The sequence below is a fragment of the Cherax quadricarinatus genome, chromosome 3 (assembly GCF_038502225.1).
Source record: "Cherax quadricarinatus isolate ZL_2023a chromosome 3, ASM3850222v1, whole genome shotgun sequence".
Classification (NCBI taxonomy): domain Eukaryota; kingdom Metazoa; phylum Arthropoda; class Malacostraca; order Decapoda; family Parastacidae; genus Cherax; species Cherax quadricarinatus.
This window is the reverse complement of record NC_091294.1, coordinates 978,903-997,296: the sequence shown is the minus strand read 5'-3', so window position 1 is coordinate 997,296 and position 18,394 is coordinate 978,903. Positions and strand designations below refer to the sequence as shown.

At 40.7% G+C, this 18,394-nt stretch overlaps 1 protein-coding gene across 2 annotated transcripts in view; it reads right to left on the bottom strand.

Annotated features, from left to right (window-relative positions):
* LOC128684095 (bicaudal D-related protein homolog) overlaps positions 1-18,394 on the bottom strand; it is a 651,241-nt gene that overhangs the window by 62,913 nt on the left and 569,934 nt on the right. For both annotated transcript variants that reach the window (XM_070089940.1, XM_070089947.1), the window contains exons 2-3: positions 10,162-10,265; positions 5,896-6,007 (exon numbers count right to left, since the gene is read on the bottom strand). In XM_070089940.1, coding sequence (XP_069946041.1) covers positions 5,896-6,007; positions 10,162-10,265 — 216 coding nt within the window. The remainder of the gene's footprint in view (positions 1-5,895; positions 6,008-10,161; positions 10,266-18,394) is intronic.

The following is an 18,394-nucleotide window of genomic DNA, read 5'->3' as shown; positions in this document are numbered from 1 at the left end:
GGTGACTTCTTCTGTCTTGCGGTGACTCCCCAAGTGGGAAATATCTTCTCGTTTAGCATCTTCAGCAGCATAGGAGGGCGGAGGCAGCAATTACAGGGTTCTTTTTGGAGCCACACCCCAGCTTTAGCAGGCAGCAAAGTGCTGGGGAAACTTGCCTTCACGATGATTGATCATTGACAGTCCTGCTAGATGAGGGTACCGTCTTCAGCAGCCCCATTCTGGAGAGTTCTGAATTTCTTCCTCGTGGTGTAGTCGAGTGCCACAAAGCGGTGACTTTTTGTGAGTAGGTTGATCAGGGATTCAGTGGTGCATGATCGAGTTGAGTCGCAGGTGAACTTGACTGTCCCGTTGTGGAGGCGTTGAATAATTTCTGGAGTGTACATTGTGTTCTCATTCTGGTTGGTTGTGTAGAAGTATACACCAGGCAAGCAATGGACTTCTTGTGAAGGAGTGGCGGTAGTACGTAGGGATGCATCCCAAGGCTCTTGTGTTTTAACCTTCTTGGCTGGCGGCTGAGACGTTTGAGGTGAGGCGTCTGATTGGTCCGTTGTGACGAAGGTGGAAGCAGGTGCTGGTGGACTCTCATTGGTGGAATCGGTCGGCGTCTCAGTGGTCTCTGATTGGTCCATCTCTGTGTCGGGAGGAAGGTGTGGTAGCGGTGGAGCAGCGGTAATGTTGGAGACATTTGCAGTGGATTTTATGATCTCTGTGGAAGGTGGAGATGCAGGGAATGTGAAACCAGGCATGTTGTTGAGCTTGAAGAGTTCGTTGGTGGTGGTGTTGAAGGAACCAGGTTCAGATACATTCTGCACATGAGCATACATGATGCAGTAAAGAATTTTGTTGGAGTCGCCAGCAAGAGCTGGCCAAGAAGTGGTAGATGCAGCTTGCGTGGCTTGAAGAATCTTGGTAGTATCTGCTTGAAGCTTGGTAATAGCAGCATATGTAGTCGCTTGTGCAGTGGTTTTTTTGTTGTTGGAGTTGTTTCTTAAGTATACCTCGTGGTTGGGCACTTGGCAGCAAGAGTATGGTGACCATTCTTGCAGTTCAAGCATTTAGGTGGAGAGTCAGCAGTGCACGTCTTGAAGTCATGACCTTCTTGGCCGCAGATGGAGCAGAACTTCTTATTCTTGGCAGGGCAGTCTTTGGTGGTATGTAGGTATGAGTAACAGTTGGAACACTGTGGAATTTGATGGAACTTTTCTGCTTCGATGAAGGCTGGATTGATGTGGAAGTAGTGAATAGCCAGTCCCTCAGCGAGAGCTCTGGCTGCCATGTTGACGTCACTGAAGGTGACCTTCAGCATGGAGGAGGCATTGGGTATTTTGTTAATGAATTCCACCTTGGCCCAAGGGTTCTGTGCTTCAATGGACGACTTGATTTCTTCGGTAGCCTGGGCAGTGATAAGCCTGTCGAGTCTCTTGAGGAACACAGTTCTCCTGGCCCTCAGAGCTGGGGAAGTCAAGACAATAAACCCCTGATCTCGTAGTGGTTGTAGCAGTGGTGGTAATGAGTTTTTCAGCCTCGGTGTCGTCAGTACAGACGACAACGAAGGCCTCTTTGAGCGACAGAATCGCATTAAACTTGACTTGCAGTCTGCCACTGACGACAGCTGCAAGTGCTTGGACGAGTCATCGACTGTCCCGCTCTCTGGTTTGATCTTTACCCTGTTCGAGAAGTGCATCGTGAAGTGTGGTCTGCTACGCTGTAAAAAGAGCTGAATCATGCTTTTTCAAGTCACAAACAGAACTACCTGAGGTGGAAGGTACGCGAGTATTTATAGTCAGGTTCAGAATGCTGAGGTCAGGTGGAGAATGCTGCATCTGATGATGTACCGAGTGGGGTATTAGAGTCTAAAATTTTAGAAAGTGGGGTTATAGAGTCTAAAATTTCAGACTCTATAACCCCACTTTCTAAAATTTTCAGAAAGTGGGGTTATAGAGTAAATCATCAGAAAGTGGGGTTATAGAGTCTAAAATTTCAGACTCTATAACCCGACTCGGTACATCATCAGATGCAGCATTCTCCACCTGACCTCAGCATTCTGAACCTGACTATAAATACTAGCGTACCTTCCACCCCAGGTATATATGTTTCTGACTTGAAAAAGCCCACTGTGTGGGCGAAACGTTGTCAATAAAGGATCACATTATACTGCATATGTGTTTATATTTCCATTGTGTCGGTATTTTATACCATTTATTTCCATACTCTTCAGTTATCTCTCTCCCAGTTTTACGTGTCTCCGAAGAGTGCAAGTTCCTTCAGCCTATTTTTGTAGGGAAAATTTGTTACATGAAATCAACTTCGTCATCCTTCGTATATTTTCCAGCGCATTTATGCCCATCTTATAATATGGAGACCAGACCTGAGCAGCATATTCTAAATGAGGTATAACCAAGGATATATAAAATCGAAGTATAACCTGAGGACTTCTATTATTTATACTTCTTAATATGAAGCCAAGAATTCTATCAGTTTTATTTTAACTAAGAGTTACATTATGTAAAGTAAAAGGACACAAGTGCAACTAATGTGACATTTATTGTGGCAACGTTTCGCTCTCCAGGAGCTTTATCAAGCCATTACAAACAATACATGGACACAGAGGGTATATAAAGGCTCAGAGTGAGGTGAATACTAGTGAGGTACCATTTCGATGTTCACTAGTGGTAGTAGTAGTAGTAGTAGTAATAGTAGTAGTAGTGGTAGTGACAAAAGTAATACAATATGGTAGAGCAATTAATTCGTACATGAGTAAAAGGATATAAAAGCTATTACTTGGGTAACATAAAAATAGGTTGGACAAATATAAACCTATTTTTATGTTACCCAAGTAATAGCTTTTATATCCTTTTACTCATTTACGAATTAATTGCTCTACCATATTGTATTACTTTTGTCACTACCACTACTACTACTATTACTACTACTACTACCACTAGTGAACATCGAAATGGTACCTCACTAGTATTCACCTCACTCTGAGCCTTTATATACCCTCTGTGTCCATGTATTGTTTGTAATGGCTTGATAAAGCTCCTGGAGAGCGAAACGTTGCCACAATAAATGTCACATTAGTTGCACTTGTGTCCTTTTACTTTACATATTGTCGGTAATTCTACCAACTTTATTACAAGAGTTACATTGATGATCTTTTAAGTGCCATAGACATTTCATTTTCTGCACTGAACTGCATCTGCCACTTCACCGACCACAACATCAGCCTGTCCATCCTGTAGCCTTGTAGTGTCCACATCAAAAATTATTTGAAAGGCTATTTTAATGTCATCGGCAAACTTATTTATGTCGCTATTTATTCTCTCAACAATGCCGTTATATAGATTGTGAACAACAAGAGTTCCCACAATGACCCATGTGGAACCCCAGTAACAGGTCCTGATTCTGATTTCTCCCCATTAATGCAAACTTTATGTTGTCTATCAGTCAGCTATACCTCGACCCAGGAGATAATTTCTCCTATTCCACGTGCCGCTACTTTGTTACTCAGTCTCCTGCGTGGAACTTTTTCAAAGGTCTGACTCAGGTCTATATACGCAATATCACATTCTTTGTCATTATTATTATTATTATTATTATTGTCATAACTAAGAGCAAAACCCACAAGGGTCATATAGCACTGTCTCTTTGTCCTGATGTACCACTTCAAATCCCTTAGTAAAAAAAGGTTGGTAAATCTGTAAGGCTCGTCCTCTGGGACCAGCTGTCCCCAAGCCTAGCCCCATTCCCCGCCCCCGCGGGGCTCGGAGGGAGAAACTAGGCATCTTGGGCTGCCACAAAGCCTGCCCACACTGGGCTCGAAGGGTGTGGCAGCTGCATAGCAGCAGACGATGTCAGGAGGGGCAAAGGCAGCAAACACTACAGGATCCTTTTGGAGTCACACGCTAGCTTTGGGCATTAAGCCCGAGTGCTGGGGAAGCTTAAGAATGCCTCTTGTGTGTTGCTGCTGCTGCTGCTACTACTACACTTGTCCGCTGTACTCTCTGTGAACCATCTGCCGATTTGTAAATAACTATCACATCTGCCATTTGCCATTTATCCAGCACAGTGCCAGTTTGCAGTAATATGTTAAAAAAGACCAGTTTACATTTCTGTAGATTGTAGAAAGACTGAAAACAGATCATAAGAACCTGGCGTCTCGCTTTGCATCAGTCTCTCTAGTTGTTTGAGGACCAGGTCACTAGTGACTTTGATACTGCATAATATGTTTTCGTCCCGACCAGTATAATTGTTGATTTCTGGGACTTCGTTTACATCCTCTTGTGTATAAACAGAGAAATAAGTTCAAAATGGAACTCATTTCATTGGCACTAACAGTGAGATGACTTGAGTTGCATCTAAGTGGGTCTATGTTTTTCCTAATCTTATCGCTATATACCTGAAATATACTTCGCTATATACCTGAAATATACTCTGAAGGTTAGTCTTTCATTTCCTCTCAACCTTAATTTCATAATCTCTTTTGGTTTTTCTTATTAATTATTTTGACTACTCTCTTAAATATATTGTTCAACCAGGAGACCATCACTTATTTTGACTGCTGGAATGTATTGTTTATCCATTTAACATTGAGGTTAAACTCTCAGTGTATCTACACAAGACACATACCTCTCGGTGTATATACTCAGAGATATACCACTCGGTATATATTCACTGAGACATACCACTCGGTGTATATACACTCAGAGACATAACACTAACATATATAGCTAAGTAAATTTGTTATGTATGTGTGTGTGTGTGTGTGTGTGTGTGTCGTACCGAATAGGTAAAACTGGTCAATTGGCAAGAACATATTTAAAATTAAGCCCTTTCTAAAATTTTCTCTTAAACATTTAATGATATATTTTTTCATTTATGTTAATGTAAAAATTAATAATTTTGTACCTAAAGAACCTTAGAAAACTTACCTAACCTTATTATAACAAGCGCAATTTAATTTGGCCTAATCCAACTAAATATATTTTAGATAAGTTTACAATAATTTAATAGTAAACAAACACAATGAAATATATTTTTTCGTTAGGTTCAGAATGATTTTTGTGAAATTATTGCATACACAAATTTTTGGTTGCCTTATTCGACAAGAAGAGCGTTGATATATATATATATATATATATATATATATATATATATATATATATATATATATATATATATATATATATATTATGGGGTCCACCTCTGGTGTAAATTGTGGAAACCATAGCCTCGGATAAGTGGATAAAACGGCTTCAAGGAAGAATATTTGGATTTCTTCCTATATATGCAATAAAATCACAGTAAACAGGTGATATCACAATATACAGAACAACCACTGTGAAAGAACAACGAAATTCCCAGCACGTTCACCACTTCTCAGGAGAGCGCTGGGAATTTCACTATTCTTTCACAGTGGTTGTTCTGCATATATTTATTTTATTTATTAACACATCAGCCGTCTCCCACCAAGGCAGGGTGGCCCGGAAAAGAAAAACTTTCATCATTCACTCCATCACTGTCTTGCCAGAGGAGTGCTTTACACTACAGTTATAAAACTGCAACATTAACACTCCTCCTTCAGAGTGCAGACACTGTACTTCCCACCTCCAGGACTCAAGTCCGGCCTGCCGGTTTCCCTGAATTCCTTCATAAATGTTACCTAAATATATATATATGATTTTTCACAATGCAAACTACTGTTTTTTTTTAAGTGATGCCTTGATGCTGATCATGTGCTCTTGATTCAAATATATAGAGCACTCCTCCCGTTCCTTGGATCAAAGCTGCCCAGGTACTGGTGACCCTTGCTGACTTAGCGCACCTCCCACCAGGATAAAAATATGTCGTTTATTAATGCAGATTGAAGGTAGAGTTGAAGACTATGTTACTGACCTCCTTGAGTTGAGTGGTGAGTCGTTGATTCTGTTCAGTCAGTTGATCTATCAACTGACTCCTCTCTCTCTCAGTGTGTTTGATGGTGTCCCTCTCAGTGTGTAGCTCACTCCTGGGGAAGTCAGTCAACAATCATCAGTCTGAACATTAAAATGGTATAAAATACCGACAGGTTGTTAGGTAAGACACATATGCAACAGTTAGGTATCTTTATTATGAAACGTTTCGCCTACACAGTAGGCTTCTTCAGTCGAGTACAGAAAAGTTGACAGAAGCAGAAGAGACTTTTCTGTACTCGACTGAAGAAGCCTACTGTGTAGGCGAAACGTTTCGAAATAAAGATACCTAACTGTTGCATATGTGTCTTACCTAACAATCATCAGTCTGTACATGTACGGTATATAATACTCTCAAGATCAAAATTAGACACATATGCAACATCTTTGCTGTAGACGTGTCACCATCCAGTGGCTTTATCAATACAAATTGGAGTTACTGATGAGTACAACGGTGCTCATCACCAGCCCCGAGGCTGTGGGACTCATTACCTCATGTTTTGCATACAGTTTTACTGTCTTCCAATTATGTCCTGGAATTTGTATTAATAAAGCCACTGGATGGTGACACGTCTACAATAAAGATACCCAGATGTTGCACATGTGTCTAATTTACAATCATCAGTCTAACACTAACTTTATTAGCACAGTGTCTAATTTACAATCATCAGTCTAACACTCACTTTATTAGCACAGTGTCTAATTTACAATCATCAGTCTAACACTCACTTTATTAGCACAGTGTCTAATTTACAATCATCAGTCTAACACTCACTTTATTAGCACAGTGTCTAATTTACAATCATCAGTCTAACACTCACTTTATTAGCATAGTGTCTAATTTACAATCATCAGTCTAACACTCACTTTATTAGCACAGTGTCTAATTTACAATCATCAGTCTAACACTCACTTTATTAGCACAGTTTATGACACGTGAATTTCATGAGCGGTGAACTGCTGCACTACTCCATATGACAGTTACACAGTGGGAACACATGCTAGGTAGGTGTCACTGTTATATTTCATTACGCAGGATGTGAGCTGGACTCAGCTAGGGGACTTTAGTACAGTGACGGAGTGGGGATGAGGGAGTGAGTGGGGGTGAGGGAGTGAGAGAGGGGTGGTGATGGAGAGAGAGTGGGGAGGAAGTAGGGGTGAGAGGGAATGAGGAAGGGAAAGAGTGAGGAGGGAGGGAATGAGGTGGGAGAGGAGGTGGGAGGGGAGAAGGTGGGAGGGAAGGAGGTGCGAGAGGAAGTGGGAGGGGAGGTGGGAGGGAAAGGGGTGGGAAGGAAAGAGGTGGGAGGGAAGGAACTGGGGGGAAGGAAAGAGGTGGGAGGGAAGGAACTGGGGGGAAGGAAAGAGGTGGGAGGGAAGGAGGTGGGAGAGAAAGAGGTGGGAGGGAAGGAGGTGGGAGGGAAGGAGGTGGGAGGGAAGGAGGTGGGAGGGAAAGAGGTGGGAGGGAAGGAGATGGGAGGGAAGAAGGTGGGAGGGAAGGAGGTGGGAGGGAAGGAGGTGGGAGGGAAGGAGGTGGGAGGGAAGGAGGTGGGAGGGAAGGAGATGGAAGGGAAGGAGGTGGGAGGGAAGAAGGTGGGAGGGAAGGAGGTTGGAGGGAAAGTTGTGGGAGGGAGGGTGGTGGGAGTGAAGGTGGTGGGAGAGGAGGTGGGAGGGAAGGAGGCGGGAGGGAAGGAGGTTGGAGGGAAAGTTGTGGGAGGGAGAATACAAGTGATGAACAGAATCTATTATCTATGCCCAGGATCTATTATCTATGTCCAGGATCTATTATCTATGTCCAGGATCTATTATCTATGCCCAGGATCTATTATCTATGTCCAGGATCTATTATCTATGTCCAGGATCTATTATCTATGTCCAGGATCCATTATCTATGTACAGGATCTATTATCTATGTCCAGGATCCATTATCTATGTCCAGGATCCATTATCTATGCCCAGGATCTATTATCTATGTCCAGGATCCATTATTTATGTCCAGGATCTATTATCTATGTCCAGGATCCATTATCTATGCCCAGGATCTATTATCTATGCCCAGGATCTATTATCTATGTCCAGGATCTATTATCTATGTCCAGAATCCATTATCTATGCCCAGGATCTATTATCTATGCCCAGGATCTATTATCTATGCCCAGGATCTATTATCTATGTCCAGGATCTATTATCTATGTCCAGGATCCATTATCTATGCCCAGGATCTATTATCTATGTCCAGGATCTATTATCTATGTCCAGGATCCATTATCTATGTCCAGGATCTATTATCTATGTCCAGGATCCATTATCTATGTCCAGGATCTATTATCTATGTCCAGGATCTATTATCTATGTCCAGGATCCATTATCTATGTCCAGGATCTATTATCTATGTCCAGGATCCATTATCTATGCCCAGGATCTATTATCTATGTCCAGGATCCATTATCTATGTCCAGGATCTATTATCTATGTCCAGGATCCATTATCTATGCCCAGGATCTATTATCTATGCCCAGGATCTATTATCTATGTCCAGGATCTATTATCTATGTCCAGGATCCATTATCTATGCCCAGGATCTATTATCTATGCCCAGGATCTATTATCTATGTCCAGGATCCATTATCTATGTCCAGGATCTATTATCTATGTCCAGGATCCATTATCTATGTCCAGGATCTATTATCTATGTCCAGGATCTATTATCTATGTCCAGGATCCATTATCTATGTCCAGGATCCATTATCTATGTCCAGGATCCATTATCTATGTCCAGGATCTATTATCTATGTCCAGGATCCATTATCTATGTCCAGGATCTATTATCTATGTCCAGGATCCATTATCTATGTCCAGGATCCATTATCTATGTCCAGGATCCATTATCTATGTCCAGGATCCATTATCTATGTCCAGGATTTATTCTTTAAATCCAAGATCCATTGTCTATATCTCGAATCCATTTTCTATTTTTAGAATTCATTATCTATGTTCAAGATATATTATCTATGTTTAAGATATATTATCTATGTTCAAGATATATTATCTATGTTCAAGATATATTATCTATGTTCAAGATATATTATCTATGTTCAAGATATATTATCTATGTTTAAGATATATTATCTATGTTCAAGATATATTATCTATGTTCAAGATATATTATCTATGTTCAAGATATATTATCTATGTTTAAGATATATTATCTATGTTCAAGATATATTATCTATGTTCAAGATATATTATCTATGTTCAAGATATATTATCTATGTTCAAGATATATTATCTATGTTCAAGATATATTATCTGTGTTCAAGATATATTATCTATGTTCAAGATATATTATCTATGTTCAAGATATATTATCTATGTTCAAGATATATTATCTATGTTTAAGATATATTATCTATGTTCAAGATATATTATCTATGTTCAATATATATTATCTATGTTCAAGATATATTATCTATGTTTAAGATATATTATCTATGTTCAAGATATATTATCTATGTTCAATATATATTATCTATGTTCAAGATCTAGTCTCTATATCAGAAAGTTATTTTATCAATCTAGAACATTTGTAAAGACCTTCTTGTATACTTCAGAATGTGTGTTTCACATTTACTTGACTTCTTACGACCTCACTTGACTTCTTACGACCTCACTTGACTTCTTACGACCTCACTTGACTTCTTACGACCTCACTTGACTTCTTACGACCTCACTTGACTTCTTACTACTTTACTATACGTCAACTAACCTTTTTTTTCAATTTCCAGGCTCTTTCCTACTAACTTTAGATAAGTCCACTTGGTATATGACCTTATTTGACCTATCCTGGCCTCAGCGAGGTAATGACCTCTCGTGACCTAGTGTGAAACAATTTGATAACTCACCAAACCGTAATAACACGATTTCAAATAAATTACGGTGCTGGTGGGGATCGAACTCGCGGCAAGTGAGTCGTAAAATTCCAGGACAGCACGTAAGCCACTGGGCCAGCTGGCTACATAAGATTCATTCAGCTGGGTACATTTGTAAACCATAGGGAGGTTAGGCTGCTAACCTCCCTATGGTGTATAAATATACCCAGTTGGATGAATCTCATGTAGCCAGCTGACCCAGTGGCTTAGGCGCTGCCCTAGAGTCTTAACGATTCACTTGTCGCGAGTTCGATCCCCACCGGTACCATGGTTTGTTAACTTACTTGATGTTCTGGAGGTCGATGGTGAGTTCCTGGATCCTGACCTCATATTCGCTCTCCGTGGAGGTTAACTTGCGTCTTAAGCTGTGTTTCTCCTGCTCCAGCACCTGTGTGAGGAGGCAACACAAATTAGATCATTTTACCCTAACAACTGTAAGTAGTATAAGTAGTAGTAGTAGAAGTAATCTTGCTTTTTCCTATCCTCTCCTCGCTAACTACTACTAACACCACCATCCTTTGCTGCCTAGCATGGGCCAGTAGTCCCGCTGCAGTGTTCCATCTTTTTTTGGCTCTTATATTTTCCTGCCTCAACATCAGCTACGTTAAATCTTACAAATATCTTGGTGTAGATGAACCCTTCAATAAATTCATCATATCACAACTAAATAAGAAATGGAAATGCTAAATGCTGTCAGAGACGCTGCTGGTTACAACCCAAGTATGGTGCTAATGTATGAGTAATCTGAATGATATGTCTAGACTATGTTAGATCCTTAACTGATTATGCTGCATCCATGTTAATATTACCTAAGGAAAATCTCCCCGGCCCTTGGGACTTTTGTAAAATGAAGCACTCAGAATTATTCTTGGCTGCCCTTAATCTACCAAGGTTCTTAATATGAGGAAGGAGCTTGGTGTTCCTAGTATCTTTGATAGAATTACTGAGATTAACACTGTACTTGGCATTAAAATGTTAATAAATGAACAGACACTGTCATTAAAAATCTTAGTAAACGTCGAAGGTAAATAAACACAGAGCGAAATGGGTTATTTAGTTTTATAACTTACATGAACTGTATCACTGTAAACAACAGAAAAATGTCACCCTTCCATGGAAGTTGTGTTCATTTAATATCACATAGCAGCCAGCCCCTCCCTACCTCATTACTAGTAATTCCTTCATTAAATCTCTCGAAAAAGGCAACTATTCAAAAGGAAATTTCTCGCTTAACTGTTAGCAATAATTTATCACAAGTTATATACTCTGATGGATCTAAGCAAGAGTCTCCTGGCAGGGCTGCACCTGCTCTTGTTATCGCCGCCTTAGATAAGAACGATAGAAACTATGCTGAGTTAAGCATAAGAATAAACAACTGGGCGTCTACACTGCAAACTGAATTGTTTGACATCCTAATGGCGCTCAAATTAATTTATGACACTGAGCTTGACTCACTGATTGCAGATAACTCAGTATCATCACTGATGACACTTGACTAATATAAGGTCTGACAACATGGTCAGTTGCGATGTCAGGAATAGATACTCAAAAATCAAAGGAGAAATAATGTAAAAAAAAAATATTGGATTCTATCACACACTAAATTACTTCATGATAAAACTGGTAAGTTAGGCAAAGAAAGTAACCTGAAGGAAAATGTCGAATATAACTTTGGTGTATCTGTGTCTAGTATTAGGAACAATATTAGGAGAAAAGTAAATAATGAAAGTGAATGTCATAGGAATGCAGTTAGAAGCCTGAGTGTCTCTATAACTCACTATAATAACATGGACGTAAGCATGGTTACGGAGCAAATTCCATTGTTAACAGACTGACTGATGTAGTAGCCAGGCTCAGGCTTGGTTATATGTACTACTGGCAGTTTGGTAGACATGATGATGATCAAACTAAATGCACAGAATGTAGTGAACCGCCTTATGGTCACTTATTAGGGAATTTAGAGATAGTTTAACAATCTGTTATATGTCATGGTATCTTTTTAATGCAAACGGGATACCAGACATACTCTATTTAAGCAACTATCTTAAATTTATTTGCAAATGATAAAATAATTGTAGATACTTTAAGTTCAGATACACTTCAGTTAACCTTTTTTGGAGGCCTAGTTGCTAGGCCTTGTGTTTATCCATATGCTCTTGCGCTACCGTCCACAGGATGGATATGAGGTGCACAATAAACTAGCAACTTCGGAGACAAAATAATCATTCAATCCTCCCTCACCACCAACAGAATGCAAAAGGCAATTAGAGGGTTGCCACTGGTAAGGGATGGGGGGTGAAGGGACGCTGAAGAATCACGCTCACCAAACAAGCCATTCTCCACCTACCAGCAATTATTGAGGAAGAGGGTGTGACACCTCTGCAGCGACAACCCCCACGCTTTTTCTTTTTTTTTTTTTGGGTGTGTGTACTCACCTAGTTCTCACCTAGTTGTGGTTGCAGGGATCGAGTCACAGCTCCTGGACCCGCGTCTTCACTGGTCACTACTAGGTTACACTTACTGCTCCATGAGCTTTATCATACCTCTTCTTAAAGCTATGTATGGATCCTGCCTCCACTGCATCACTTCCCAGACTATTCCACTTCCTGACAACTCTGTGACTGAAGAAATACTTCTTAACATCCCTGTGAATCATCTAAGTCTTCAACTTCCAACTGTGACCCCTTGTTTCTGTGTCCCATCTCTGGAACATCCTGTCTCTGTCCACCTTGTCGATTCCTCTCAGTATTTTACATGTCGTTGTCATATACCCCCTATCTCTCCTGTCCACCAGTGTCATTCAGGTCGATTTCTCTTAACCTCTCCTCGTACGACATGCTCCTTAACTCTGGGTCTAGTCATGTTGCAAACCTTTGCACTCTCAAATTTCCTTAAATGCTTGGCTAGGTGTGGGTTCCAAACCGGAGCTGCATACACCAATATAGCCCTAACGTACACGGTGTACAGGGTCCTGAATGATTCCTTATTAAGATGTCGGAATGCTGTTCTTAGGTTTGCTAGGCGCCCATATGCTGCAGCAGTTATTTGGTTGATATGCGCCTCAGGAGATGTGCCCCATGTTATGTTCACCCCAAGATCCTTTTCCTTGAGTGAGGTTTGTAGTCTCTGGCCCCCTAGACTGTACTCCATCTGCGGTCTTCTTTGCCCTTCCTCAATCTTCATAACTTTGCACTTGGTGAGGATGAACTCCAGGAGCCAGTTACTGGACCAGGCCTGCAGCCTGTCCAGATCCCTTTGTAGTTCTGCCTGGTCCTCGTCCGATTGAATTCTCATCAACTTCATATCTGCAAACAGGGACACTTCTGAGTCTATTCCTTCCGACATGTCATTCACAAATACCAGAAACAGCACTAGTACTAGGACTGACCCCTGTGGAACCCCGCTCGTCACAGGCGTCCACTCTGACACCTCGCCACGTACCATGACTCGCTGTTGTCTTCCTGACAGGTATTCCCTGATCCATTGCAGTGTCTTCCCTGTTATCCTTGCCTGGTCCTCCAGCTTTTGCACTAATCTTTTGTGTGGAACTGCGTCAAACGCCTTATTACAGTCCAAGAAAATGCAATCTATCCACCCCTCTCTCTCTTGCTTTATTGGTGTCACCCTGTCATACAACTCCAGTAGGTTTGCGACACAGGATTTCCCATCCCTGAAACCTGCTGGTTGTCGTTGATAAGCTCATTCCTTTCTAGGTGTTCCACCACTCTTCTGATAATCTTCTCCGTGACTTTGCATATTATACATGTCAGTGACACTGGTCTGTAGTTTAATGCTTCGTGTCTGTCTCCTTTTTTAAAAACTGGGACTACATTTGCTGTCTTCAATACTGCCGGTAGTCGCCCTGTTTCGATAGAAACAGGACCCATGGAAAGATGTTATCTGGCCCCATCGCCTTTGAGGTATCTAGCTCGCTTAGCATCCTCTTCACTTCTTCCTCGGTTATATGTATTGTGTCCCTTCTGTCTCCTCTGTGAACACTTCTTTGAATCTCATGTTGAGCTCCTCACATACATCGTGGTCGTTTCTTGTGATCTCCCCCCTTCCTTCTGCAACCTGATTACCTGGTTCTTGACTGTTGTTTTCTTCCTGATGTGGCTCTACAACAGCTTCAGGTCAGATTTGGCTTTCGCTGCTATGTCATTTTCGTATTGTCGTTGGGTCTCCCTTCTTAATAGTGCATATTCATTTCTGGCTTTACAGCTGCTCTCCTTATTCTCCTGGGTCCATTGCCTTCTATACTTTTTCCATTCTCATTCACACTTGGTTGTGGCCTCTCTACACCTTTGGGTGAACCAAGGGCTCATCCTGGCTTTCTCGTTTTTTTCTGTTTCATTGCAAATTGTCACATATTCCACCATGTCGTATACTGTGCTTCCCTGCCAGTGCTATGTCCAACTGAACTTCATGCAGGAAATTCTTCATGGCTGTGTAGTTCTCTCTCTTGTAGTTTTGCTTCATTCATTCTACTCTTTCTGCTTCCTTCTCCACTTGTAACTCTCTTATGTATTCAAAGTTCAGAACCATATGGTCACTGACCCCAACGGGTCTTTCACATGTGATGTCCTCAATATCTGCACTACACAAGGTGAATACTAGGTCCAATCTTGCTGGTTCGTCCTCTCCTCTCTCTCTGGCAGTTTTCCTTACATGTTGGTACATGATGTTTTCCAGTACCACCTCCATCATTTTAGCCTTCCACGTTTCTGGGCCCCCATGTGGCTCCAGGTTCTCCCAGTCAATTTCTTTGTGACTGAAGTTAACCACATTCAGTAGCTTTGCCCTACTCGCATGATCCTTCTGGCCACTTCATCCAGTGTGTCAACCATTGCTCTGTTACTCTCATCATACTCTTGTTTCGGCCTCCTCCTGTTCTGTGGTTGGTTATACATCACTGAAATTACCACCTTGGGACCTCCAGGCTGAAGTGTTCATATTATGTAATCTCTTGCTTCTCCTCTGTCTCCTCTCTCCAGCTCATCAAAATCCCAATGGTTTTTGATCAGCAGTGCCACTCCTCCACCCCCCTCTTTCCCTCTGTCTTTCCTCAAGATCTGATATCCCGTTGCAAAGATGGGATCTGTTATCATTCCTGTGAGCTTGCTTTCGGTGAGAGCTGTGACGTCTAGTGATGTCTCTTTGACTCTTTCGTGCTTTGTATTGGAATGATGAAGCCAATGTGTGCTGAAACGTTCCCTCAATAAAGATTCCCATATGTTGCATAAGTGTTTCAATCTTCAACTTGTCGGTTTTTAAGCCATTTACCACGTCTGTCAGACACTACAACATCATGGGATCTTGGTACAAAGAATTCTTCAAAACTTGTCCAACCTTTGGACGAAGACCTACTTCGACTAGTGGATGGTACCACTATGACCCTGCCTCCTACTGCATCGCCTCACCTGACTACAGTATATAAGCCACGTCTACGGCCCTATGCTGTACATTCTACAAGATTGATGGACTGAACACATCGACTCCAGGCTGAGGGACTGATTACCTCAAACTCCTCCTCTCCTTACACCTTTCTGCTTTGCATTGGACTGATGAAGCCACTGTGTGGCGAAACGTTTCCTCAATAAAGATTCCCATAGGTTGTATAAGTGTCTCAATCTTCAACTTGTCGGTTTTTTAAATAATTCATCACACACACACACACACACACACACACACACACACACACACACACACACACACACATACATACATACACACACACACACACACACACACACACACACACACACACACACACACAAATATATATATATATATATATATATATAAATATATATATATATATATATAAATATATATATATATATATATATATATATATATATATATATATATATATATATATATATATATATATATATACTGAAAGTTAAGACACATGTGCAACATCTGGATATCTTTATTGTAGTAGACGTTTCGCCATCCAGTGGCTTTATCAATACAGATTCTAGGACATAATAGAAAGACAGTAGAACTATATACAAAAGATGAGGTAATCAGTCCCTCGGCCTTGGCGAAACGTCTACTACAATAAAGATATCCAGATGTTGCACATGTGTCTTAACTTTCATATTGTCGGTATTTTATACCTTTCTTGCACATATATATATACTCCACACACGCCTCAAATGTTTTCACTTTCTGCTGGTAACTTCACTTTTCTTATTTATGACACAGCCAAACTACGGCAGTACCACTTCCTGGAGGTCTACTGATATAAGAACATGAGAACATAATAAAGAAGGAACACTGCAGCAGGCCTACTGGCCCATGCGAGGCAGGTCCAAGTCTCCTACCGGCTTAAGCCAATGCCCCAACCTAGTCAGGTCAGGTCACATTCACTTAAGGAAGGAAAACGGCAACTGACCAAGTAGCACAAGCTAATCAGGTCCAACTCACACCCACCCACACCCACTCATGTATTTATCTAACCTATTTTCAAAACTACACAATGTTTTAGCCTCTATAACTGTACTTGAGAGTTTGTTCCACTCATCCACAACTCTATTCCTGAATCTGAATTTTTCCAACTTAAAACCATTGCTAGGCTAGATATTTTCAGCACGTTATTCACATCCCTTTTATTTATTCCTGTCTTCCATTTATACACCTCAATCATATCCCCCCTAATTCTACGCCTTTCTAGAGAGTGCAGATTCAGGGCCCTCAGTCTGTCCTCATAGGGAAGATTTCTGATACATGGCATCATCTTTGTCATCCTTTGTATGTTTTCCAGAGCATTTATATCCATTCTGTAATATGGTGACCAAAACTGAACAGCATAATCTAAATGAGGCCTAACCAAGGATGTATAGAGTTGAAGAACAACTTGAGGACTTCTATTATTTATGCTTCTTGATATGAAGCCAAGAATTCTGTTAGCTTTATTGCGAACACTTATGCACTGTTGTTTTGGTTTCAGATTACTGCTAACCAGAACTCCTAAATCTTTTTCGCAATCCGTAATATTAAGATCTACATTATTTACTTTATATGTGGCATGGTTATTTTCCTGTCCAACATTTAGAACTTTGCATTTATCTATATTAAACTGCATCTGCCACTTCTCTGACCACTGCATCAGTCTATTCAAATCTTCCTGGAGTGATCTAATATCCTCGTCAGAATGAAATCGACGGCCTATTTTGGTATCATGGGCAAGCTTGCTTATGTCGCTCTTTATGCCCTCATCAATGTCATTTATGTAGATTGTGAACAACAGGGGGCCCAACACTGACCCCTGTGGAACACCGCTCGTGATGCTTCCCCACTCTGATTTCTCCCCTTTTATGCAAACTCTCTGCTGCCTATTTGTCAACCACGTCTCTATCCAGGAAAAAATTTCTCCTATTCCATGTGCCTTAATTTTCCTCAATAGTCTCTGATGTGGGACCCTGTCAAAAGCCTTACTGAAGTCCATATACACAATATCATATTCATTACCATGATCTACCTCCTCAAATACCTTAGTGAAAAAAGTTAATAAATTCGTAAGGTAGGAACGCCCCTTTGTAAAACCATGCTGAGATTCGTTGATTAATTTATGCTTTTCAAGGTGGCTACGAACTGCCTCGGCAATTATTGATTCCATAAATTTTCCCACTATAGAGGTTAGGCTTATTGGTCTATAGTTCGAAGCTAAGGACCTGTCACCTGCTTTGAAAATAGGTATCACATTTGCCATTTTCCACTTATCTGACACCATGCCAGTTTGTAGTGATATGTTGAAAATATTAGCCAAAGGTTTGCTAAGCTCCTCTTTACATTCCTTTAGAATCCTTGCATACAGTTCATCAGGGCCTGGGAATTTGTTAGGTTTTAATTTATCTATTTGCCTAAGGACCATGTCACTTGTGACCCTAATCGTGCATAGTTTATCATCCTGTTCTACATAATTTATTACTTCTGGAATATCGCTAGTATCTTCCTGTGTAAAAATTGAAAGGAAGTATGTGTTAAAAATTCTACGCATTTCCTTATCACTGTCGGTGAGCTGACCCGAGTAACTTTTGAGTGGGCCTATCTTGTCCCTGATCTTACTTCTGTATACCTGAAAGAATCCTTTTAGGTCAGTCTTCGATTCTCTTGCAACTTTAACCTCATAATCTCTTTTTGCTTTTCTTATTCCCTTTTATACTTCTCTCTTTAACTGAATATACTGATTTCTTAATTGCCTCTCTCCTCTTTTGATACGCCTATATATGCCTCTCTTTTGACCAATGGGATGTTTTAATCTATTGTTCATCCATTTAGGATCATTTTTGTTTGATCTGATTTCCATATTTGGAACATAAATTGTTTGAGCAACTAGAACTATGCCCTTGAAAACGTCATATCGGCAATCATCACCACCTACCTGACCCATAGTCAGGTCATTCCTGTTCAGCCCACCCAAGTAATTTTTCAGTCCTATGAAATCAGCCAAGCGGAAGTCAGGGACAGATACTTGATTGCCATTATTAGGGGAATTCCATGATATAT